Raw genomic sequence first — 26809 nt, 5'->3', positions numbered from 1 at the left:
TAGGGCATGTAGGTGTAGGGCTCCCAGTGTAGTAAGGGCACCCCTGGGTGCGCTGCTGTGGTCTCTGGTGTCATTATAAAAGCAGGCCTGTTTTGCAGGCTGCTTTTAAATTGAAGTTAACCCCAAATTCGACTTTGGAATTAAGAGTACTTTTAAAGTCCTAAGCGAACTTATTTTTACATGTTTCACCACTAAGGTCTGCCCGAGGAGCCCCAGTGGTTGGGTGCAGTGTAACTGTAGGCAGGGAGTTTATAAAATATGTTTTATAAGCCCTGGTGAGGGAAAACAACCAAATTATTTTCCTCATTGTAGGACATTGCCTCCATAGGTTAGCATTGGGAGGCTTTTAAAAAAAATTATAAAGTCTCATTTCTGCTAAAAGAGAGCTAAATATTCATGTGTGATATCAAATTAAAAGTTAGAATAAATCCAACAACTTGCCAATGTTGGATTTAGTATAACTAGTACAGAAAAAGAGTTTTAAAACTCTTTCTAAAAGTTACCAAAGCCAGTCCCATAGTGCCTTTTCCTTATTGGTCAGTCTCTGGCAGCCCTAATGAGGTCTGAGTGGCCTGGGCTGAAACAAAGGAAGCATCTGGTGGGGAAGAGAACTGCTGAAGCAGATGGCAGAGCAGGAGGGGAGGAGGGGGGAGTGGCCAAACTGGTTTTCAAAGGAGGGAAAACCACCTGGAACAAAAACTAGACCTCCCCTATTTCCTGATCCCCCAGCCAGATGGGAGCCCCACTAATTAGATTAGGAGAGGGGAAGGGGTGTGTTAGGGAAACCTAGCCACACCAGTGGGTGGGCTCAGCCAGATGTAACCTCGAAAGAGAGATTTTCTCTGTTAGATTTTTAAGGAATGTTGCTTTCTGGGATTGCTTTTTTATCCCACTTCACATGAAGTGGTCACCCCAGAAGGTGGCACCCTGCACATTGCACCCTGCACATTGGTCAGGGATGCTCTCCTTCTTGCCAACCTAAGAGCAAGGATAAATATGGCAGAGCTGCCCAGCAATTCAGATCCCTGTTGAAAGAAGATACTGGAGAAGAAGGGCTGTCCTGCTGAACACCTGGTCTGCACCTGAAGGACTACACCCACAAGGACTGCACCAGCTGCACACTCTGGGCTTCACCCCAAGAAGGACTTTCCCTTGCTTCTGCAACTCCAGGAGTTGACTCCTTGTAAGCTACGGGTACAAAGGTGCTAACCAGAGTCCCCTACATCACGTCCTGCCAGAAAAGCCCAAGTGACCAGCATCCAGTGGCCATTTGAGGATTCTGAGCAGGTGCATACTGGGAATTGTAGTTCCTACTTCCAAGGAGCAACTCAGGGCTTCTGGAATCTTGGATCAAGTTTGTGGACACTTCAAGAACCCAAAAAGGACTTCTGGAAGAAGATCCAGAAGTTTGGAGATGTTTGTGAAAAAGCTCAATAATTGACTGACCTGTCGAGGAGAGTCAAGCCTGTGACGTCGAACCGCAACCCGGTCTGGAGCTTTTGCCTGACTACGAGACTTCCAGGAGTTGACTGGGACCTCGTGCTGAGCCAATCTGATGATATTGCATCGCAAGCCAGCCTGAAGAGGAGCTTTTGCCGACGTCGAGAGAAAAAGCTCCAAAAATTAAACAGAAGGTAAAATTTTGAACAAGGCCTACCGCTCATTGTATCTGACTTGGGCTCCATTGCAGTTGGCCTCAACTTTGCCTTTGCCCCAGTCAAGCACGACCAGATGTCGCCAGTTGGTGCTTTTTGTTTTTAGGCACTAGAAAGCACAGTTTTACATTTAGGGCCTTATTACAACTTTGGAGGAGGTGTTAATCCGTCCCAAAAGTGACGGTAAAGTGACGGATATACCACCAGCCGTATTACGAGTCCATTATATCCTATGGAACTCGTAATACGGCTGGTGGTATATCCGTCACTTTACCGTCACTTTTGGGACGGATTAACACCTCCTCCAAAGTTGTAATAAGGCCCTTAATCTTAAAAAAATCATATCTCTAGTTCCCTACATTGGAGTTTTGTTTGTTGTTGTGGTGTTGTTTTAAAGATACAAATATTTGCCATTTTTATAAATTAGTGGTGGACTTTTATTGTGTGTTGTGTTTTACTTATTTACTGTTTTGTTTATATGAAATGCTTTATACACCTGTCCCCTAAGTTAAGCCTAACTGCTCATGGGCCAAGCTGCCGAAGGTTGAGCAAGGATTAATTTATTGAGACCTTGACTGAACCTAGTGTGGGATTGTAGCCTGTTACTAAGTGTAGGTACCTACCTGCCCTTACCAATAATCCACTTTCCAACACTCCCCCTCTAGACATCTGCAAATTCCTTTCCTGGGCCTGCTATCTGTTGGGTACAGGGTGAGAGGGCAAGCCTGGCTGGCATTCCTTTCTGTCTTGCTTTCTTTGAAGCCAGTTTGATTCAACCAGCCTCCTTCCTGGCCTGGCCTCTGTAGCTGCAGATCTCCCTGTATCAAAAAACCTCTGCACAGTGCAGGCCACTTATCAACTCATCAAAGCAGCCTGGCTAATCCTGTTAAGGCTGACCAATCAGGAGAGGCCACTAGCAGGCGGAAATGTGGCATACAGAAAATAAAGTCTTATAACTTCTTCTTTTCTGTATTAGTTATAATAAATTCAACAGTGGTAAGTTGCTGGATGTATTATTGCTAATCTTTTGAGTCCTTTCTTGAGACATTTGGCTCCTTCCTAGCAATACTTATGCTTATGGAAAACATGGGAGTAAACATTCTAAAAGGATGACTTTCTCACAATGCGTTAATTTTATGGAGCTGCTTGGGGTATAATAAACCCAATGTAGGTGGGGGAACTGGATGTGTCCGAGTCAGGTTAATCTGGCAAGTGTTGTGGGGGCCATTTTGGCCAGTGTCCAGTGAACCCCAAGTTTGCCTCCCACCCTATCCGCAAGGGGACCAGATGGTCCGGAACACTGACAATCAATGAGGGGTAGACCTGCAATATATGGCGCCTGCTCCTTGGGTCCAGCATCAGCCTGGCTTTCAACTGGCTGAACTCATGGAGATGCAGTAACTGATCCCGGAGGGTTCTAACATATATCTAAGCTGGAGAAAGTGAAAATAGTAAAATATGTGCATTTGATATTCTGTCCATAAATCTTCTAAGGATTTCATGTGTTCTCAAGTCCATATGTCATCTAATTTGGAGATTCAGATATTGTTCTATCACCTGAATTCAAGCTCCCTTGAAGCCAATCCCCAAGCCAGAGGGAGAGGGGTTCTTGTGTAAGTTTAGGATGCCAACCTGTCTGCTTCAAGGCCGTACACCATGCACTGAATGTCGAAGTTGTGACTGTGGGGGAATTAATGGGATAGGAAGTGTATCTTGCCATTGTACGAGAAACATAGCCCCAGAGAGCCCAAGCTGCACAACTAGAAACATCATGTCATACACTCACTCTCCCTCACACAGGTCTTTTTGGCTACTGACATCATGCTCCTAGTGCACTCCTGACTGTCATGTTGTGATAAAGATACTAAGACCCTGCAAGACCTGATTCCCCCAGGACACTAGACATCACTTCCTGTCACACCAACTGGACAGAAAGTGTGGAAAGGGATCATGGCATGGGGCATTCGACATAGGGCATCACAAGGAGTGCATGGGTGAAGGTAAGCGCCCCAGTAGTAGAGAACATTAAATAGCTCTACGTATAATAAAGCTTAACTAGCAATACACTGGTGTCCCCATGATATGTTATTCGGGACACTATATTACATTGACTACCACATGGTCCACCACCACCTCCATCAACAGTGGAGGACTGAATCAGTTTCTGAATGCAACACACCACAAGAAGCTTTGTGTCCACCCACAGACTGCTGGAGTGCTTCAATGGGAGAAGAGGTTTCAGAGAGAGGTGAGTCTCAGACGTAGGAAGGGGCCCTGCTGTGCTTCTTCTTGTTGGTGACATCATCATCCACTTGTACTATCCCTGTGGTTTCGACTGCTCTGTGGGTTAAGGAAGGGTGGGGAGAAACAATAGAAAGAATGAGTGAAAGGGGAGTAGGAGAGCAGACAGTGCAGAGCTGTTTCCTATGGTCACTAAATCCCTGATTACTACTGACACATTTCCAAAGTTTTGATGGAGAGGCAGTTCAGAGGTTCAAAAAGATTCCCATTTCTTCATGGCAAGGAGACACTCCATGTATTCTGATATTGATTGTTTTGGATAGAAATGCAAAATAAAGTACACATTTTCAGATACAATTTGTGTGGGGTCTGTAGGGAGACAGGGTCTGAAGAGAGACGGGCTTCAAGCAGAAGCCCTCTCAGTGTAGTACTAAATCATCTCAATGCTGAGCCACCTTGCTGAGGATGCAATACCTGATCTCGGCGATGGACTACTTTATTACCAGTCACCAACACAAAATACTAACCTCAAAGTGTAACCATCCGAAAAAATGCCTTGGGCTACCCTAAACATGATGGACACTACAAACATGCAGTGGCTGAAAGGACCTAGCCCCAACAAGCTGATGGCTGAAGGGGTTGGGCACATAGGCACCTCTCCTCATAACAAGAGGTCTTTGGGTTACAGCAGATCTAAAAATAAATTATAAACTTGACGCCACTGAATCTAGCCAGCACTAAATGAAACATATATATAACTGCAGAAATAAGGCACACAGGTGGGCATCATTTCTATCAAGTATCTAGACAGTGTTCTATGATTCAAACTGAAGGTGCGATCCTAGGGAAATACTGAGAAAATGTTTTTGCTTCCGAAATTCTGGTCCCGGAAGGCAACAGTTTTCTGACAAAAATTATAAGGATGTTTGCATAGGCCATGCCTCCTATCTCAAGTAGCGTTCTGACCTCTGCAGTCAGCAAGTGGAATAAGTGTATTAGGTAAATTCATAGGAAAACAAAATATGCAATCACAGATTGTGAGAACCCATTTAATAAAAAATAATTTTAAAATACTTTATTAGAAATACTTTTTGGTCGAAAAAGATGGAAAAATTGCCTCAGACCAATGTCAGTATATTTAATTTACAAAATAGTGAATCAAAACGAAAGAAACATACAGACTTGATATCAAATCCTGAGGGTGGAAAGGAACAAAAGGTAGAAAACAACACTAAACCCTCATTACGACCCTGGTGGACGGTGGTATTTTGGAGAAAAGTACTGCCAACAGGCTGGCGGTACTCCTTCCCAAAATATGGCATTGGCAGTTTGGCTCAAGCCAAACCGCCAATGTATCACTCCGTCCGCCAGGGCGGTAACAGCCACCGGGCTGGAGACTTCAGTCTCCAGCCAGATGCCCGTCACTGTCCCACCCGTGGGAATATGACCCCACCTACCACCATGGTTTTCGTGGCTTCCTTACCACCACGAAAACCATGGTGGTAGGCACTATCAGTGACAGGGAATCCCTTCCCTGTCACTGAAATGGGTCTCCCCCGCTCCCTCCCCCTCCCCAGGGACCTCCCCTCCTTCCCCCTCCCACTCCAGACCCCACACGACAGACACGCACATTCACGCACCATCATACACATGCATACACACTCATACCCACATTCACCCACGCATGCATACTTCCATTCACAAACACATCCACACACACATACATACAAGCACCCACGCATTCACACAACACACCATACACGCACACTCACAACCATGCATACACACACGCCACACACCCGCATGCACGCACACACAAACATACACCCACACCCCCACACACACACAACACCCTCCAACCCCCCCCTTCCCTGTCGGGGCACCCGACTTACCTGATTGCAGGGGTCCTCCAGCAGGAGACGGGATGGGCGCTGCTACCAGCAGCAGGGTCCACCAGCAGAACACCGCCAGGTCGTATAATGTGTCATGATATGGTCTGCAGCGGTCTACTGCCGTGACGCTGCTGCTGGCAGCAGCACCACCTTACCTCCGTCCGCCGCCATGGCTGCAGCCAGAATTCCACCATACTTCTGGTGGAATTCTGGCTACGGTCATAATATGGCAGACAGCAGGCAGCCACGGCAACGGTATTTTGGCGCCGTCGCTGCGGCGGTAGGCGGTCAATACCACTGTTGTCATAATGAGGGCCAAAATCTCCTGACAGTTGCCAAACAAGAATAGTTCTCAGTATAAAGAAGCAAGGCAATTGATATTTTCTTGTCTTTCAAAGGGTTCAATCCTCATGTTTCTGATGTTGCCTTCAGTACCTTAGGCCCTTAGTGAAAGTCCCTCACACTAGACACAAGTGCTTTCTGTAACTGGAAGCAGTACCCAAGCCTGTTATTAGAGGCCCGAAAGGCCTTACTAGCCCTTTATTCACATAAACACAACCTCTGGGCAGTTACAAGATATACACTCTACACAAGCGTAGGCAGGTTAGGTTTGGTAGTTAGTTATAGTAAATTAGATATGTTAATTTGGCATGATAGGGTAGGTATGATAGGGTGGGGTAGATATGGTAGGTTAAGAATGGTTAGGAATGGTAGGTATTGGTTGATATGGTAGCTTAGCTATGGTAGGAAGATATGGTAGATAAGCAGGTGTGGTAGTTAATTTTGGTAGTTGTTGTGGAAGGTAGAAGAGATGAGGTATGCTAGGTTTTGCTTAGTTGATCAATTAGTAGTGATACGTTAGGTATAATAAGTAGGCATTATAGGTTACACATGGTAGGTGAGTGTAGTAGTTTAATAATGGGAGTATATAACATTTTGGTCTGATGTTTAAAAGTTTGCTCTATTCAAGCATTTTCTAGACGTCTTGCTTACAAATCATAGCATTCTTAACATGAAGCACAAACATACTGTTATTAACAATACACAGCTGTTTACTTTATTATGTCTGATACTGTAAATTGTTTGGACGTGTTACTTAAGTCCACAAAATGATATATAAACTATCCAGTCCTATAGGAGAAAACAAAGAATGATTTATTAACACAGTTGCATATGAGTGTTTCCTTTCTACTACTAACAGTTATAATCATATAAAAGGCCCTTTGCTGGGGGGAATGGCCAGCTGCCGAACATGGCGGACATGCTCTGAGCGAGCTCCCAGCTCCAGCCCATCACCATCTGCAAATACTCAAGAGCAGTTCAGCAACAACCACCAGCAAATGTTGCGACAGTCGCATCCCCTTGACACAGAGAGTTGTGAATGCCCTCAGGAATGGGAAGAGCAGAGGCCTGGCAACAGTGACCTAGTTGGGGCCTGTGCTGTGTGCGGGGAGTAACATCCCTCTCCCTTGCACAGCGTAGAGTGGGGCTTCCAGAGCAGGGCATTTTATTTTCTGTGGCGCCCTGCCAATTGGTCACCCGTTTGGAGACGACAGTTGGAACTGAGCAGGAGTAGAGCATAATCGCTCCCCCCCGGGGGGCTCCTGTACCAGACAGCAGCTGGAACAGATGAGCGCCATGTCGGAGGCAGATCCAGGAGGCCTAGTGGAGGCATTCACAGAGGACTCACCACACACTCACCTCGAGTACAAGAGAATACTATCAGAGGGCATGGGCCCTGAGACCATGGCAGCCTTGACAGAGAGCCATAGTACAGCTGAGAATGATCAGTCACAGCAAGCTGGATCCCATGAGCGCACCATGGATGGGGTTAGGAGTTTGGGCACTTTCTCTCACCCTGCTCTAACTATACAGTGATCCCACAGAGCTTCAGCAGACTACATAGTGCGACATCAACAGATCTCTTCCTTCCTTTACTTTTCACACATACTGGGGGAGGACAACCAAGGAGAATGCTAGCTTGCCCTTACTTGGACCTGGCAAATCATCGAAACTTGGGACTAAGCCTACGCACTAGATCTTGGGGCACTACCCGGTGCCAAGTGAATTGCAGAGGTCCCCGTTCTTAGGGCCCTAACAGAGCTGCTTGTGCCGACCCAGAAGGGTTTAGCCCTATGGGTGCCAGGCAGGCTCCCAGAGCCTCAAGTGGCCCGGTTAACAATCTCTATCGCCAAGCACATGGTTTTTGATCACAATGGGCAGGATCTGAGGGATGAAAAAACGCCCCTAGGGCCCCAGGGGTGAGTCTCTCCCATTGCAAGATCATCGGATCAATTCGAGACATTATGTAAGGCCCCTGACAAGCTGGACCAAATCCTGGCAGCCATAGAAGATACTCAAACTGCCATAGGAGTGAAAATCGATATGTTGACCATAGACGTCAAATTTCTACATCGACCAACACAAACTACGTTCTAGAAGTAAACACAATAAAGACAGCCTTAAAGACCTACTCCCACAGACAGCTACCATGAATAAGACCCCGGAGGCCCTCACAGAATGGATCAATTTCCTGGAACAACGTCAAAGCAGAAGGAACAACCTTTGTATAAAAGGCCTCCCTGAGAACCTCAAAGGAACAGACACCATGCTGTACATTGAAAACTGGTTGAGGGCTGTAGTGGTACCCCAGTGCTGGTGTTCTTGGTGGCGAGAGCACATAGGTCCTGGCTAGAATACCCCTCCTGTGCTCCACCTCAACCAATAGTAGTCAGGATCTTAAACTTTTGGGACAAGGACACAATACTGCGACCAGCCTGAACAAGACCTACCTTGTCCATGGACAACTCCAAAATCCTAATTTTCCCCGATTACACACTAGTGGTACATAGACGAAGAGCCACCTACTGACTCCAGAAACGACACGGAGATTTCCTCTGGGGCTGCCGATTAGCCTGGTCTGCTCTGAATCCTACACTCTCATCCTTTTTCCCTATCTACTTGACAGATTCTGGAGTTTACCTACTGCAAGTAAACTGCCCATTCACTGGCCAGGGCTGGCATCCAAACGGACCCCAAGGGTCCAATGGTCCTTGGCCTGTACAAACACCCAGCTGTACAGCTCCCTGTATGGTTCATTCTGCACAAGAGTTTAGATATTTGGGTGGTGGGCTACAATATGGAGCCCTTCATGCACATTGGAATGGGCCGTAATGTTCGACCCACCTCACGTGACAACTATCTTTTAATGTTTTATGCAGCTACTACAGTTCCCTATTTGTTCCACTGATTTTGGTTGGTTTGCTGATCGGCAACTGATCAGGAATTAATGAGGACTGGGGAAGGTTTATTTTCTGGAGTGTCCATTCAGTGACTCATTTTGGGAATCTCATGCCACACTGCATATTAGATACAGACACAGACATATAACGAGCAAAAGCAAGTACACCTTCAGCACCTGGAATGTGGACTGGGCACATTTGCAAAGCACTATAAAGTTGAGGAGCAATAGCGTCGCAGGGGGTTGCAGGTAGTATTTCTACAAGAGGCGCACCTGCTGACATGGGAGAGGGCTACACTATGTCACAAATTGAGGGGTCAGTAATTCCATACTAATCATTCATAATATGAGAGAGGCACAGCAATATGGGTTAGACCAGGAGTGCCCTTCACCAACCAGGAAGAATACACAGACCCCAGCAATCAGTTTGTGCTTCTCAGAGGGAAACTAGATGGCCACTAACTAGTCCTGAGGAGCATTTACACCCCCAAGGTCAACCAATCTGCCTTCCTGGACACAGATTCCCAAAAACTGGCACACTGGGTAGAAATGCCATGGATATTTGAGGGGGACTTCAATAATGTGATAGACATAGACCTAGATTGCTCCTAACTGCCACTGCTCACACCCCCACTGTGCGCAACACTACAATATTGAGTGCATGGCTGAGAGAATGGTCCTTAGTAGACTCTGGAAGGTCTCAAAATGAAGGGATGAAAGAGTATTTCTTCTCTCCCAACATGGATTGCATGTCCGACTGTATACAATTGTGTGCTCCAGCTCACTACAACTCTCAGTTTACCATACAACATACCTAGGCAAGACATTATCGGACCATAACCCGCTGTAAGTCGGCTTCCATTGGGAAAGAGTACCTACCACAATCCCTACTTGGAGGCTCCAACCAATATGGTTGGATAATCCAGACATCAAAGATAAATTACGTAAGGCCAAGGTTCATTACTTTCAAGATAAGAACTTTACTGCTTACTCCTCTTTAGTATAATGGGAGGTTTTAAAAGTAGTATTACATGGAGTGTGTATTCGCACTACGCTTGACGTCCATGGAGCTATCCGTACCAAATTGGAAGAACAGAAAATTCACCAATAGCCGCTCCCCCAACAACTCACTCCTGCTTCTGAAAATGGCATTGACAGCACTGAAGCAATGTCTTTAATATACCCACTCAACAGTACCTTATGATTCCTCCATCCGACTTCTGTTTTTTTTTCCATCAAGCAGCCTTCTTTTACTCACAGAGCTCAGGCATTGGGAGGTGGTAGGGATCACCACTTTGGGGGACTTCTATGAGGGGGAACTGTCCAATCCTTCAGGCGTTGCTCAACAACACGAGTTTGCTGGGGGTACAATTTTTGTTACCAGGCAGAATTCTACACACACTTTGCAGCTATGGCAAGCTGACCAGTGGGAACCCCCCCACCCCCCACAGGTAATTATTCAGGCCTTATACACAGTAGGACACTGGTGAGGGGTCATTACTTGGATTTAAAGAGCAATATTGTTCTTTAAATACAATATTGCTAGGATATCCTTGCAAACGCCAGAGAGACTACTGGGAAGAGAACTCGGTATGCCCATTCAATAACAAAAAATGGCAGAGTACTGGAATACCCAGAAAATCCTTTGCAATGCGCTTTTCAAATTTACACTATTTTATATTTTACACAAAGCCTTACTCATTACCTGTAGGCTACACCAGATTTACACCACAGTGCTAAATATTTGTCCTAGATGCCAATGTGCTCCAGCAGATTTCCCCCCTTTTGGTAGGGTGCTCCAAACATGTTGATTGAGGTAACGGCTCGTACAAGACTAGACAGCTTGGAGGCTTGCCTACTGGGGGTCTATCCTCGCCCAAAGAATGTCAAAGTGTCCACTAAATTCCTAGATTTAGCCTCCTCCTCACCAAAGTAGCTATTACCATTAGCTGGAAAACTCAAACCCCTCCAACACTGCATGCATGTAGGCAGGCCCATGTCACCTGGGCAGAAGCCGAGAGTAAAGCACTACACAGGTAAGAAATCTGGGGTTATTTAAAACGCCAGTTGCAACATACCGGGATGCCATGGTACAAGGTTCAAAAGACTATTTGACAGAGGGTGTATGAATATCCTGAATCCTACCTGATTTCCCTCTATTAAACACACAGAGCATACTACTACAAGCCACTAGCCACAGGCCCAGGAGTGCGGTACCTCCCACCATGTGCACCAAACAACTCCATCACGCACCACATTCGCTACTGAATCCCAGAGCTCAGCCAAGACCTCTGGTCTGTGCCCGTCATCCCTAAGTACAAGAGTACACCCTGCCCCGCACATATAAATACTCAACCTACTATTATTAACCATGGTACCATACTGTACCATGCAAAATGCTAAGGTTTACATATACCCCATCAAGTACGAAATAGATACTCTAGGGGAGCAAACCTGGGGGGATGGGCAAGAGGAGATGTTTTTTTTATATTTTTAGGTTTTTGTCTGTGCTAGGATCCACATTCACGAAGACACTGACAAAGCATTGCCAAGACTGTCAGTATATTTCATAGAGCTGTAAAAGGTATATTGGCAGTGTAAAAGTAAAAGCATACAACATATTGGAATGTTGGATAGGAAAACTCAGTAAAAAGTTCTTTAAAAAAACAAAAAACAACCAAAACCTTTGCTGAACAGACTTAGGGCCTGATTAAGAGTTTGGTGGAGGGGTTGCTCCATCACAATGGTGACGGATTTCCCGTCCACCGAAATCTAAATCCCATAGGACATAATGGGATTTAGATTTCAGCGGACAGGATATCCCATTATGTCCTATGGGATTTAGTTATCGGCGCACAGGATATCTGCCACTGTTGTGACACAGTAACCCCTCCGCCAAGCTCTAAATCAGGGCCTTAATTAGCAGACATACACTGAACCCTCAAAGAAGAGCTTTATGAAATCGAGACAGATGATGAAGTTTGCATTGAAAGTGTTTCTCTTAAAGAGCATACACAGCAAAATACTGCAGAGTAGATTCTTTTGGCAAACTGTCAGAATGTCTGTCCAATCTTTAAGGGACTTTTCCTAAGCACTGTGAAAAAAAGCTGTAAATCCACAAATATGTTATCAAGACAAATGAACTGTGAAGGGTGATTAGTGAATAACACTGTGAGTTTATGTTATGACAGGCTTAATCATCCCAGGAGCACACATGGTTCTCAGTTTCAAGCCATATGTAGTGCTGCATCTCCAGTTTAACAAAACTAACTACTTGAGCTCATAACCAAACTCTAGTAGGAACACATATGAGACAATGTAGCCATCTTCAGCATGCCACGCCTTGATGGGTAACCCATGGCAAATCATGAAAAACACACAAGAGCCAATGGTCGAAGAGGTCTCACCCAAATCTCTATCCTTCTTCATACTTCTTTTTAATGCACTGAAATCAACAGCTCCCGCAATACCCAGCCAAAGTTGTCTGTGCCGAGATATAAAAATAAGGAATAGAAAGTTTGCATAGTTTTTTTCCTTAAAACACTCTGGGGCGCATTTATGAGAAAGTGACATAGTACAGCAAGTCACCTTGCTGCGCTGCACTTCGTCAATAGGGAAGGGCAGGAATGTGCCATATTTAAGGCATATGGCACATTCCTGACTTTTCCCCGTGCGCTCGTGCACAATTGGCTGCCTAGCACTAAATCAGATACCCTTGCACCATAGATGCACGGGTGCCTGCATTGCATACAGGATTGTTGTTGTGCAGGAAGGGACAACTTCCTGCACAAAAACAATCCTGAGAGGCCTATTCCTATATCTCTGTGTGCTGTGGAATGCCACATACATAGAAAGAGGAAGTAACAAGGAGAATAAAAATATTTCTCCTTGTTACGCTTCCCCCGGATGGCGTATATTTTTGGTGCACTCCCAGCTTTACAACATCTTGTAAATCTGGGAAGTCACCAAAAACCACGGGAGCTGCATGGGAACACCCAGACAACGCCCATGGAAAGCCTTCCTAGGGCAGAGTAACGCCACACAGCGATTTGCATTTGGTTGCGTTACTCCAGACTTTTGGAGAAACTCAAACACAAGCAAAGTGGCTTTGCATGGCTTCAAAAATCTAACAGAGGTTTGCGTCATGCATTTACCATGTTGGGTGGCGCAAATGTGATGGAACCCTCTCATAAATATGCCTCTATGTTTTAAAAAACATAATAAGAAAAAAGTTAAGGGTTGTAGTAGTTTGTTTAATTTGACTGCCACAACCTTAAGTTAAACCCAGGAAATCATGATACTGAATCAAGCACAGATAACAGCACTGATAAATAAACAGGCAAGGAGAAATGGGTAGAGAAAGCAGGGTAAGCTATGAACAATCTGGAGCCCCCTTTCCTATCCCTTAACAATAGAAAAAGAGAGAGAGGGTCAAAGGGGGCTAATGAAGAAGCAGCTGGAGGGGAAAGATAATACAAGGAGTAAAGACTGGTGCAGAGGTAACATGTCCATGAGTGGTGGCTCAGGCAGTTTCACCTTATAAAATAGGCACAACAACAGAAGGGTTTTAAAGAATAGCCATAGCTAGGTAGAGGAATAAAGCGATTCAGTCCACAACTGTATGTGGGAGTGAGAGATGAGCAGAAGGAGGTAAAGGGTGTGTGAGATGCACTAGACCAAAACAGAAAGGGAGCGCAGGAGGGAATTTTGGGAGTGCCCTCTCGATTAGGAGGACGCGATATTGCAACAGGAGAAAGGAAGAGATTGGATAACAGTGCCTCATCAGACAAATCCTTGGTACATACAATTTTGGGAAAAAATGCCACTCACTAATTTGAATTAGAAAATTTGGTGAATGGGCCTTCTTGGCAAATAGCTCATAGTCCTTGGTCTAGGATGTGCCAGATACCTGCCATATTTGTTCATTTGACTATCGACAGCTGGTTTTGTTAATATTGGGCCGCTCAAATTGTCTCCAACCAACGCCCCCTCCGCCCCACCCGGCCCTCTCCATTACGTGGCCTGACTGGAACTGTCCCAAGCTAAGAAGGATGGGGTGTGAATCAGTCAGGCTGTGATGTACACCCTAATAAGCTATGGGTGGTCAGACAAGCGAACAAGGGGGCTGTTGGATGGGAGGATACATAGGGAAGTGGTATCTGTTCCTTGGAACTGCACAGGGGTGACGGGACAGCTGAAGATACAGGTGAGGACATTCTTAGGGAGGCCTGTTTGTTTTGTTGAGGTCCATCATGTGACAATTACATTATGCTTTGTCTTCAGAGTTTCCAAAGAGTTTAAGATTAGCGATTTCTAATTCTTGGCGACCTTCCGCCAGTGATGCTGGTATCATTTGAAATGTTGAACAGTGTAGCATGGTTGTCTGTATTTTATATAATTGCAGCTACATTGCAGTTTCCAATGTAAAATTGCAATAAACATTTCTTGGCAAAAAATAAATAAATTAACCTTAAAAATTATGGAGTAAATGTTTAGGTTAGACTGTTTCAGGAAATAGATGTTCATTGATTTTTTTCACAAATCTCATACAGCACAACCACACAGAGGGAAGACTTAGAGTCACGTGATTCATCCTTTAGGCCGCAGAGATCAGCTAGCAAAAGAGTGTAACATGTCTGACATTGGATCTTAATTCGATTAGGGAATTCCAGATAACGCTTTTCATTTTGTACTGAAGTTCTAGATATCCCAGTCCTCTCCTAAATTGAACATGGCTGCATATCTTTTTCGCACACATCCATACTTAAGACTTTCTTAAATAGTCTCCACACTATTAAAAAAAAAAAGATAATTTCTGAGCAAATTGGATTTTTCGATTCTTCTCCAATAATGCTATTTTATTCATCAAGATTATGAACGTAGAGGTGGAGTGGCCACTTTACAATTCTGGGCACTGTTTGCAACTCTTAAACTTGCAACTACAAATCATTGCTGTCAGATGTGTTAGTCGAATTAGTACAATGTGCCTAAGCAAGACTACAATACCCAGAATGCATTAGTTGTGACACAGAAGCCCAAGACTGGAAATATCATTTTGGGTGACATTAGTGAAGTGGCTACCTCACCTATAAGACTTCTGAACTTACAAAAATATTTTTTTTTTCTTTATTGCTGTTGGTAATAATGCTCTAATATTTCAATAGAATTGGAGAATTAAGAAATGTTAGCCAAAAAGCGATAGAAAGGGATCAGGGGAGGAACAAAATACATAAGTTCTATTTTTTAGTGAAAAAGAAAAACTAAGTTGGAGACTGTTAATAGATTTAAGACACGTGAACCAGTTTGTATCTTGGAGGCATTTAATGTCAGCCTCTGATCTTGCCATGCAATCTTACACCAATTGCTCGTAAACTTTTATGTAACAGGAAACCCTTAGCTCAATTAGTCTGTTTCAATGCTGAATGCATACTTTCATATTGTCTTTTGTGCTTGAAATAATAGCTGTATCTGTTTTGTTCTTTTCTTGCCAGAGGAGGCCGTGAGTATTGTTAGCACTGAAGACCCTTGTAAGTGTGAAGCCCTGGTTGCATTTCAGCAGAAGGTCGACGCTTACATCCTGATGCTAACTTCAAAACATATCCTTTGTCTGGTGTAACCCCTCACTACATCTTTTCTTACAATATGCAAAACCTTGTCTTCAAGTATTTCTCGCATTCACAATCACAATCTCAGTGTAAATTATACAAAATCATGAACATCGAGACTCAAGTTAAATAAAAAAAAATTATCAGTGATGAAATATTACTCTAGTGGTAATAGCAGCAGAGTTGGTATTAAGTTGTTGTCCGTGCGTGATCACGTTAGCAATTTTTCTATCCTCTGAGACAGCAGTGAAAGTCCTGGGAAGAATCCTGCTGGAGAAAGCTACAAATCACTGGCCAAGTTACAGTACTGCCAGCCCCCACTCATACCGTCTCCGCTGGCGAGTAGGAGGGAAACATGATAACTGAGCAGCATCAAGGAATGGACCAGAAACATCTCCCCCTGAATGAGTGCGCCTGCCCATCCGCAGAATTGCCACAGAATGGTATTGCTAGGGAAGGGAAAAAATACCAAGGGTATGAAATTTCTTGTGTGGTCATCTCAGATGGCAACGAATTGTCACTGGTGTCAGTAGGTGGCTAAGGACAGACAGAAGTGATATTATCAATGTAAGCTCTACCATGAAAGTACATAAAGCCTTTGAAAGTGGAAGAACAATCATCAAAGCAAAGTCCTAAAACAACACAATCTTAGGAAAGGATAGAAAAAAACAGAGTTCTAAATGTTGCGGGATTAAGAATTCCATCAGTAGACACAATAAATATTAGGATGAACTCTATGGCCCTGAGGGACACACGACCAAGCAAGACTGGAAAGAAACACAGTGGGCCCGATTCACAACGCTAACCTTTTTGTAGGTTTACTTTTTTTTGTTGGTATTCTTATTTAATACTAACTTTGGGAGTGCGGAGACTCCGTAGTCGGGGCGGAGAACTCCACACATCAAAAGATAAGCCTGTCCTATCTTTGTATGTGCGGAGTTCTCCCGACTGCCGAATTTCCGCAGGCATAAAGTTACTAACAAATCGTTTGTAAATACTAAAAAAGAGTAAACTTACACAAAAGTGTACGTTTACCTTGGTGAATTGGGCCCGAAGGTTGCTAGGACTGGAGAGAAAACAATGAGGGCAGGTAGCTTGCACAGTTAATTTTGTGTGCAAAAAGTGCACAGTGCCCAGTAGAGCGAGGCACTGGAATGACTAGTTTCAGGAAGTCAAGAATAACGAGGTCCTCGGCACTGGTGCTGCCACACCCTCCACAGCCAACTTAATGGATTCAGCTAGTAAACTCATGTAAAGACCTGGCTTTCAGCGGTGGGTTTCCTACACTGTGCCTATTTAATACTAGGCATCTCTAATTATAGGCCCATCGCTCTGGTGAATCTAGAGAAGCGTTAATTTTCTACGCCCATTCAACCTTTCGCCGTGTTTTTGAGAGTGCTCCACCTCTAACAGATCCAGCAGAATTTTCCGCTCTATGCCCATTCAATTCATGACCTCTATGCAGAGACTGCCAACAGGGCTTCTGATGCTCAGGGCACCTGGAATTGCCCCTGTGGTGCCTATTAGAGGCTCCAGAGATGTTTTTCTTCAGGACGTGCACGATGAGACAAGCAGCGGTGCTTCTCCATTTGGGCGGAGGAGCGTCCCCCCTCGCTGAGGGTGCAGAAAAAATGAAAAATAAAATGCCTTTAGTACCCTTTCATTTTTATCTCTGCCAGTCTGCGTTGATTGTGAGGGTGGGGTGGGGCCATTGTTGCTGACTGGCAGCAGGGAGGAGTGGCGGCCCACCACAGCAGTTTATAGTGCACATGTCAGTTTGGCTGGCTGTCTTGCGATGGACAGCCTGACATGCTCACTTTAAACCACTCCAACTTGGGCGGTCTTGGACAGCGGGTGGAGAGAGGGCACAAGCCTTTAGTGCCTGAATGAGCACTGAGCCAGTCTGCTCCAACCAATCCTAGTGCGTTCTCATGCTGGTTAACAGCATAAAAACAGTGTTGGGATTGGTTAGGGGAGTTGGCGAGGGCCCGCGATGGACGAATGGAGAACACCAGTACCAGAGGACGTGCAGCCATTAAATAAGTTAATATTTAATTTTTCTTTATACATAATTAATCAGTGTAACAAGTAACTAAATCTCTAATATGCATTTCATGAAAGTTTTAAAGTTAAACATTTTGACTTTAAAACTTTAATGTAATATATGTCAGCGATTTAGTTATTGTTTGCATACATAGCATTTTATTTAATTTTCTTCGATCTGCACCGTTTTGACCCACTGATAGGCATTGTGAGAAACTTGCACTGCCTTCAGCCTCAACTCCAGAGTTCTCAGTCGTGGCTCACTATAAGCACTGCCTATAACAAGCCACAATTGAGAGCTTTGGCACTGAGCCCATAGGCATTGCTGGTTTGTCTCAATGCCAGGTTACCAGTGAGTTTGCTCACCCCATCACGTCCAATTGTTGCCAGCCGCCACTGGGGAGACAAGTACATTCTAGTCAGGGTGTGTACTGTTTACTGTTCAAACTATAGCTATGCCACTCCTACCTCGGTCATGTTTGAGTATTGGTGGATGTTGAAAAGGCTTTAGACCCAGCAAGCTGGGATTTTCCGTGGGCTGCAGGGTAACAAATGGGTTTTCTCTCCCAGCACATCAGGCAGTTAAAGAATGAATGCCGGTCCAAAGCTCTGCTCAAAAGGCTATGGCTGGTACAATTAAAAAATGGTACGCTGGATACCCAGGCTGTGTAGTCTTAAATCCACTACATGCCTCTTTAATCCACTACCAGACACTCCCTACCCCGTTATCTCACTCTTGCAGGTTCCAGCTTTCTCACTTTTTGATTTGTTTATCTTTCCCTCCTTTTGTGGTACCACTTTGTATGATTTTCTCTCTTTTGCCCTCAATCCATGTCTCATGGGGAAAATAAGTGCCAGTCCCCAAAATTGAGTGCCCATGGGCCCCTTTAGGACTCACCTGCTCAAATTAAGCACAGACATCAAGTTTGTAGCCCAGATGTATGTGGGGTGACTAGACAGCTATTCTCAATGGGAGACAGGTATGAAACATCCTGATAGAACCAAGCATTGGCAAAGCCAATAGCACTGTATGCAATATACTAATGCCTGCAACTTATATTTTGCATGCCTGTGTTTCCATCCGCTACTTCATGAAAGCCAGGCCCATTGGCTTTGCCACTGCTTGTTTTGTAAACAGCAGGATTGCTTGTTCTTCCACGTGTATGAGTGAGTAAACATATATGGCACGCCTGTGTTTGACACACAAAGCCTGCTGAAGTGAACACCCAAATTTAAAAGGATTGTTTTTCTTAATAGAATGCATGTTTGAAATAAAGAATTGAATGTGTGATGATTCAGTGTACTTGTACAGTGTAAAGAAGACCCTTGTGCATTCTGTAGAAGGCAGAATGGGACATCCAAATGCCAATAGCATGAAGTATGAAAGAAATACTCCTCTATCCAAAGCTAAAGCCCACTCTGTGTACTTTTGTAAGAACTGGTAGCAATAGATCATGTAGACCAGTGGTTCCCAACCTTTTGACATCTGTGGACCCCCACTTTCTCATTACTGGAACCCGGGGAACCCCGCTGAATCATTATTGGAATCCAGGGACCCCCTACTGAGTCATTACTGAAAGCTGGGGACCTAATCTGTTATTATTATTTCATTTTCTAAGCAGTCACGGACCCCCTGAGGAGACTTTGCAGACCCCCAGGGGTCCCGGACCACAGGTTGGGAACCACTGATGTAGACAGCTATGCTGTCAAGCCAGCCCTGAAAACGGATGAGACAGGAAGGTTCTTTGTCTCCCATTTTATCTGCTATATTTATAGAACTAGGGTGGAGCATAGACACTTACATTGCTAGTATTCCTGGGGTGCACACAAAAATTGAAATAAACGCTGATGACTTTGCCTTTTATTTCAAATGGAAATCCCACAATATCCTAATGTTTTCCTTGCATGTTAGGTCAATATTATGCAAATTACGCTATTTTTATTCTGTAGGCCCTAGAAGCTAGTGTATATCGGAGAATTTGAATCATTTGCATGATTCAAACTGTAAATCTTTATTTTGAAAAATGTCTGAACATTTGTACACTTGGGGTACATTTTTTCCCATAACTCTGGAGCTGATGAATTTAATAAAAATGGTGACACTACCTCAGTGTTTATCTTTCTTTCAGAATTTGACTGCTTCATGACCAATCATTTAGATCACACCCAAACGCCAGTGAAAGGACATATTTCAAGTATTTCTCCCATCATCTTTGTGTGATTAATATACAGGCCTAAGTGGCAAGAGAAGGCCCAGATGTGGGTCCCATGCTCACTGTGTCATGGGAACCAAGGTACACCTGACTGATGAGCCCCAATCAGGACGAAACCTCTGACCTCCTGGTCAGCGTCTGTTCGCTCTCCTCTGCCCAGCTCCACCTGTTGCTGCTACCTCTGCCGCATTCGCACTGAGAGCCTGCCTGACTCTCAGTTCGAGAGCCACCTCCACCCGCAGGCTCCTGCCTGCGCCTCATCCCTGGTGGTCTAGTGGCCATCTGTATGTAAGTATCTTGCTGTCACTTTTTTACTTTTGCTTATTTTTCTGCTATCTCTTTCTTTCTTGTATCTTTCTCTCTCCTTCAGCCTTTCACTCTCCCCGTGTTTCCTGTGTGCCATTCCCTGCCGCTGCTGCCCCTGTGGCCCTGCCCCCCCTCCCTCCCTGAGAAGTGCTTTCCTACCCTCCCACCTCCCAGTTGACCAGACCCCCGCCTCCCTTCCCTTCTTAATGGCGGCCACAACGCACTGAGAGGGCGACTCCTCTGCGCAGCTCCACCTGTTGCTGCTGCCTCTGACAGCCTGTCTGACTCTCAGTTCGAGGCTCAACTCCACCCGCAGGCTCCCGCCTGCACCTCATGCCTAGTGGTCATCTGTATGTAAGTAACTTGCTGTCACTTTTTACTTTTGCTTATTTTTCTGTAATCTTCATTTTTTTACTTTCTTTCTTATCTCTTTCTCTCTCCTACATCCTTTCACTCTCTCGGTGTTTCCTGCATTCCATTCCCCATCACTGCTGCCCCTGCGGCCCTGCCCCCTCCATCCCTGTGAAGCGTTTTCCCACCCTTCTGCCACCCAGCCGACTGGGCCCCCGCCTCCCTCCCCTTCTTAATGAGGACCGCTGCACGGCCACGCTGCTGACATGCCAAAGGCAAGCCTAACTGCGCCCGGCCATGCCTGGACTGCGCCCAGCGGCAGAAACCCTGGTCCTCCGACCTTCCATCGCTAAAACGCAGAGACCCTCCACATGCTGAACACAGGACGCTCTGCCGCCTGCCATCTAGCATCACCTAGAGACACCCATGGACTGTTCTCCTGCCTCTACTGCCACTGCACCCTCACCCCAAACCAAGCACCGGGCCCTCCTGCCACAGAGCCATCGAACACCAACCCAGAGTGCCTCAACTGCATCCTCCTCAACATTCGCTCCCTCCACAAACACGCCATAGAACTCTGGGACCACTCCACCCACCCGGACATCGCCTTTCTCACCGAAACCTGGACAAACCCAGCATCTGCACCAGACATCGCCATCCCCAGAGACTACAAACTGCTCGGCAAAGACAGGCCTTCTTGCCCAGGCAGCGGCCTGGCCATCATACACCAATTCCCCCTCCACCTGACAACCAACGCAGAACACTCCCCCCTCATGGAGCACCTCCATTTCCAGATACATGCCACCCCCAACTCAACATTCCACGGCACCCTCTTCTGCAGGCCACCTGACCAGCCTTCAGCGACTCCATCGTCAACATTATTTCTCCTCGCGCTCTCGCCTCCTCTACCTACTTCCTCCTTGGCGACCTCAACTACCACATTGACAACTGCAGCAACACCAACATTGCATCCCTGCTCGATAATATCACCACAATCGGTCTAAAGCAACTGGTCACCTCACCAAAACACATCGCTGGGCACACACTCAACGCCATCTTTTTCACCAGCAACACCATCACCGTCGACAACACCTCCACGATTCACTGGACTGACCACCACTGCATCCATTTCACCATCACCTCACCAACCATCCACCTCTTCATACTCTGATCCCCACGCAGAAAATGGAACCAGATCACCAAAGAACAGCTCACCAACACCCTCAGCAATTCTCCCCCGCTCCTCACCGCAGAAGCTAACATCTCATCACAGAGCTTCCACCAATAGAACTCCGAATGCGCCAACACCCTAACACCTCTCCATAAGACCTCAGCTAAACACTACCTCAAGAAGGCCAGCTGGTTCTCCCCTGCACTCCAGGACTCCAGATGTACCTGCAGACAGCTAACGAAAAGAAAGAGAAACAGCAAGTCCCCGGAAGACTTCGAGGCCTTCAAAGCTGCCACCAAATCCCACCACCACCTCATCAGAGTCACCAGGAAAGCTGCCCTGCAGCACCGTATCAGCTCCACCGCTCACAACACCAAAGAGCTCTTAGCCGTGGTCAAAGAGTTTGCCAAACACCAATTGGAAATGACAAGCATCCCTCCATCTCAAGACCTCTGCGACAGACTAGCCAACTTCTTCCACTGCAAAATCAAAGACATATACAACAGCTTTGGATCCCAAGACCCTCCAAGCCCTCCAACAACCCCCTAGCTCTGACACACCGAACGATCACTGATCCTGCACCACTGAACCACTCTCACCACGGACAAGAACTGCACCATTATGAGCAGCATCCAGTCTGGAGCCCCTCTGGACCCCTGTCTTCACCACATTTTCAACAAAGCTAACACCTCCATTCCACCTGAGCTCCACCACACCCTCAACTGTTCCATAGAGACAGCCGCCTTGTCAGAGAAATGGAAGCACGGCAAGACCGGCCTGCTCCTGAAGAAACCCGGGCCGACCCCTGTACCTCAAGAATTACCACCTCTTCTCTCTGCTGCCTTTCCCAGCCAAGATCCTTGAAAAGGCCATCAACGCTCAGCTCCGTAAGCATATCAAGGACAACAACATCCTGGACATCTCCCAATCAGGTTTCATGAGTAACCGCAGCACAGAGAATGACCTCGCCACTACAGATGACATCCGCTTGCTCCTCGACCACGGCCATACAGCAGCTTTCATCCTACTAGATCTATCGGCCACCTTCGACATGGTCTTGCACCTCACCCTCTGCTCCAGACTCCATGCAGCTGTCATCCGCAGAAAGGCCCTAAAATGGATACGCTCCTTCCTGTCTGTCAGGCTCCCACCTTACCTGCCATAACCTATGGAGATCAGCTGCGGAGTTCCACAAGGTTTCTCCCTGAGCCCCACACTCTTCAACATCTACATGGCCTCGCTCGAATCCATCGTCAGGAACCACGGGCTGAACATTGTCTCCTACACCGACCATACCCAGCTGATCATCTCACTGACCGAAAACCAGACTACTGCCACAAAGAGTTTCCACTGCGGGATGGAAGCCGTCGCCGCCTAGATGAAGGGCAGCTGCCTCAAGCTCAACTTTGACAAGAACGAGATCCTCATCCTGGGATCCTCCACATCAGCCTGGGATGACTCCTGGTGGCCATCCACCCTCAGCACTACCCCACCCCAACAAACCACACATGCCACCTCTGCTTCATCCTGGATTCCTTGCTCACCATGACCCACCAAGTCACCTCAGTCTCATCCTCCTGTTTTCACACACTCTGACTTCTCCAGAAGATCTACAAAAGGATCCCAAAAGACTACCACAGAACCATAACCCATGCCCTGGTTACCAGCAGACTCGACTAATGCAATGCCCTCTACACCCGCAACACCCAGAAGAACCAGAAAAAACTACAGCACATCCAAAACAACTCCACCAGACTCATCCTGGACATTCCCCACAGCGAACTCATCTCCAATCACCTAAGAGACCTCCACTGGCTTCCTATCGAGAAAATAATTAACGTCAAACTCCTCATCCACGCATACAAGGCCCTCCACGACCTAGAACCCGCCTACCTCAAACACTGCATCACCTTCTGCTCCCCTACCATACATATCCACACTGCTCAACAAGCACTAGCATCCATACCCCGCATATGGAAAACACCAGCTGGTCGGAGATCCTTCACCTACTTTGTGGCAAAGAGATGGAACACCCTGCTCCTGCACCTTACACAGTCACCATCTCTACCTCAATTCAGGAAGGACCTTAAAACCTGGCTCTCCAGCTGAAGCTCAGAAGAAAAAATCCCTCAGCGCCTTGAGACCCTTACGGGTGAGTAGTTGTGCTCTATAAATCCTGATTTGATTTGATTTGGGTTGGTTAGGTTTCAGTTCAAGGAAGACCTGGCCTGGCAATGGGCTGGGCTGTTCCTACTGCAGCAAGGTCAAGAGTGATGTGCATTTTGCTGGGTCTAAACAGAGGTGCCATGGTGGGCAAAAGAAGGATGAGTTGGAATGCTACCCTGAGCGATTGTCCGTGGTAAGTCTTATTACAGGCATTTCTCCCATCACCTTTTGTTTGTTTGATGTGCCGCCTTAACGGACAAAGTATTCCCAGACATGGGTCTCGTGCTCACTGTGCCACTGAAACCAAGCTATACCCGACTGAAGAGCCCCAATCAGGGCTAAACTGGAATTGGGTTGCTTGTGTTTTGGTTTAGGGAGAACTGGCCTGACAGTTCAGACTGGACTGTTTCTATTAGAGCAGAGTCAAGGCTCACTTGCATATGATTGGGTCCAGTCTGAAGTGGCATGGTGGGCAGAAGAAGGATGGGTTCAAATGCAATCTTGAGTGATTGCTAGTGGTTAGATTTATTGCAAGCATTCCTCCAAACACCTTTTGTGTGCTTTGAATGAAATTAATGAGAAAAACAGAATTAGCCAAAACAGCTGTCTAGGGTCAAGTATCCTTATTATATTTTTTAAAAACCATGAATTTCCAACCATGGTTTGGTGCACTTATTAGTAGTACTTCAGACCAGGGATCAGGGCTATCATTGTTGGGCAGTGAATGTAGGGAAATGTGATTAAGACATAAGCTTTAAGTCAGAAACTGAACATGAAAGGGCACAGGTCATTCAATGACTTCTGCACAGCATCATGATTACCAAATACAGTGGGAGAGTTACTACTGGTAGTGTAGCATTGCGATGCTGTCATCAGAACTCTTAATGTGAGTGGTGCTATATTTTACCTGTGAATAGAAATATAAACCCAAAGGAAGAGTTTTACCAGCATATGTTCTCCTCAAAAGCACTAGTCAAGAACGCAAGAAGCAGTCAACGTGCATTAAGCCATTGCACTGCATTTACTGTCTGCAAATCTGGGCCTGGATATGATTATTATAATTATAGGTAAAAAAAATATGCATGTACATTCTTCCATCCCTATCAACAGTAGTAAAACTTGTCCTACTCATAAATGAACAGTGGCTGAACAATGTTCATATACTATGTTAACTCCCAATGTTAATCTGGCTGCTATTACAAGGTACATAATATACCCCCCTTCCACTCCCCTTTTTAACCATACTGCCTCTGTGAGACATATTAAATTAGTAATACTATCCAGAGGGTGGTATTTTTAACTCACCAAAAGACCCCACCTCTCCTATCCCTTTTAGCATTCACACTAATGAAACCATAAGTGCTCCCACGTATTCCGTTGGTCACAGCACACCTCGTTCTGTAGCAGGACGGAAGGAAACCCAATGATGAAGCATGCCACCAAGAGGTAACCCTGGTGGGTGAGGGTTTTTCATATAAAACACTTTTATTCACCCTGTGGAAGTGCTATTACCCCTGGCCTATCTTCACGTCCATGCACCCAACAGCAGCATCACCAGCCACCTACGTCTGCTCCACACCACATTCCTCTCATTAGCTGTAGAACAATTATGTTGGATGCACCATAGAAATGTGCAGTGATTAGTAATTAAAACTTTTTACATCTGAATTGGAACTGACCAACCACATGGTGAAATTGTGATTAATGGAGTGGTTCATGTATAATATCACATTGTTAGCTACAACCCCAACGTTTACTATGTCAATTACAGCCACTGATATCCAGGCAGCCAACAGTACAGAGGTCCTGGGAGTGACTACCATAGGTCCACCAATGGTAGACTTCAGAATACTTTAAAGGTTCTTGTTGGTACTCAGTGCATATGGATCTTCTAATGTATTTATGATACATGCAATGTTGATGTGATGCCTTCATCTCAATGCAAGGCACATATAGAAGCATAAAAGGTGTCCCATAAGTTTTCTACATCTGCAGATAGAATCTTGCAATTGTTGTCATGTATATATGAAAACAACATTTACCTTAATGGGCAATTACTAGATGAAATGACCAGCAAGCTCCATGCCTATGAACGGAGACAGAAGCGCTTCTAGAACCATAGACCTCGCTGCAAAAGAGAACATTTTACATCACTGAACGCCAACATTTGTTGCTCACAAAAGGCATGGTTATTGCTCCAAGCTGTTGCCCAAATTAAAAAGAAACTTTCCAAAATAGACCTTAATCGCTTAATAAAGACCAGATATTGTGTCATTGAACTTTTCAAAGTCATTTAAGCAGTATACCTGTCTAGAAACTGTAAATACTCATTGAAGTGCATTGTATAAAATGCTTAAGATACATCATTGCCATAATTCTGAACTTTTTATGCAAAAAAGAGTTCCTGTGAAGTATGTTAGATTTTCTTTATTCTGATGCCTGTCTTTCTATCACTCTAACTTTGCAAAATGTTCATGCTGGCATCAGATATTTTTTCCTGGCGAAATAGGGTAAGGATCTTAAAAATCAGCCCTGAAGGAGTTTAAAAGTCTAGGACTTCTTAAGTAAAAATCAAAGCTGAGCATCAGTTTGACTGTTGCATTCAGATCTGAAAAAGGGTTTCATAAAAGCAGAAACATTGGGGGTTATTCTAACTTTGGAGGAGGTGTTAATCCGTCCCAAAAGTGACGGAAAAGTGACGGATTTACCACCAGCCGTATTACGAGTCCATTATATCCTATGGAACTCGTAATACGGCTGGTGGTATATCCGTCACTTTACCGTCACTTTTGGGACGGATTAACACTCCTCCAAAGTTAGAATAACCCCCATAGTGCTTGGATTCTGTGTGATTTAGAATGCTAGGATAAAACTTGATAAAGTAATTGTAGATTCGATCCCTGGGATACTTTAGTACGTGATTAA

At 45.4% G+C, this 26809-nt stretch overlaps 1 protein-coding gene across 1 annotated transcript in view; it reads left to right on the top strand.

The window, feature by feature from the left end:
- Positions 1-26580, top strand: part of MATN3 (matrilin 3) — a 169378-nt gene extending 142798 nt beyond the window's left edge. Inside the window, exons 4-5 of the mRNA XM_069235988.1 lie at positions 15521-15625; positions 25943-26580. Of these exons, the coding sequence (XP_069092089.1) occupies positions 15521-15625; positions 25943-25998 (161 nt within the window). The 3' untranslated portion in view covers positions 25999-26580. The remainder of the gene's footprint in view (positions 1-15520; positions 15626-25942) is intronic.
- Positions 26581-26809: the final 229 nt, after the last annotated feature.

The sequence above is a fragment of the Pleurodeles waltl genome, chromosome 5, assembly GCF_031143425.1.
Source record: "Pleurodeles waltl isolate 20211129_DDA chromosome 5, aPleWal1.hap1.20221129, whole genome shotgun sequence".
In the NCBI taxonomy this organism is placed as follows: Eukaryota; Metazoa; Chordata; class Amphibia; order Caudata; family Salamandridae; genus Pleurodeles; species Pleurodeles waltl.
Note: the sequence above shows the minus strand (reverse complement) of the source record. Positions and strands in the feature narration are given on the sequence as shown.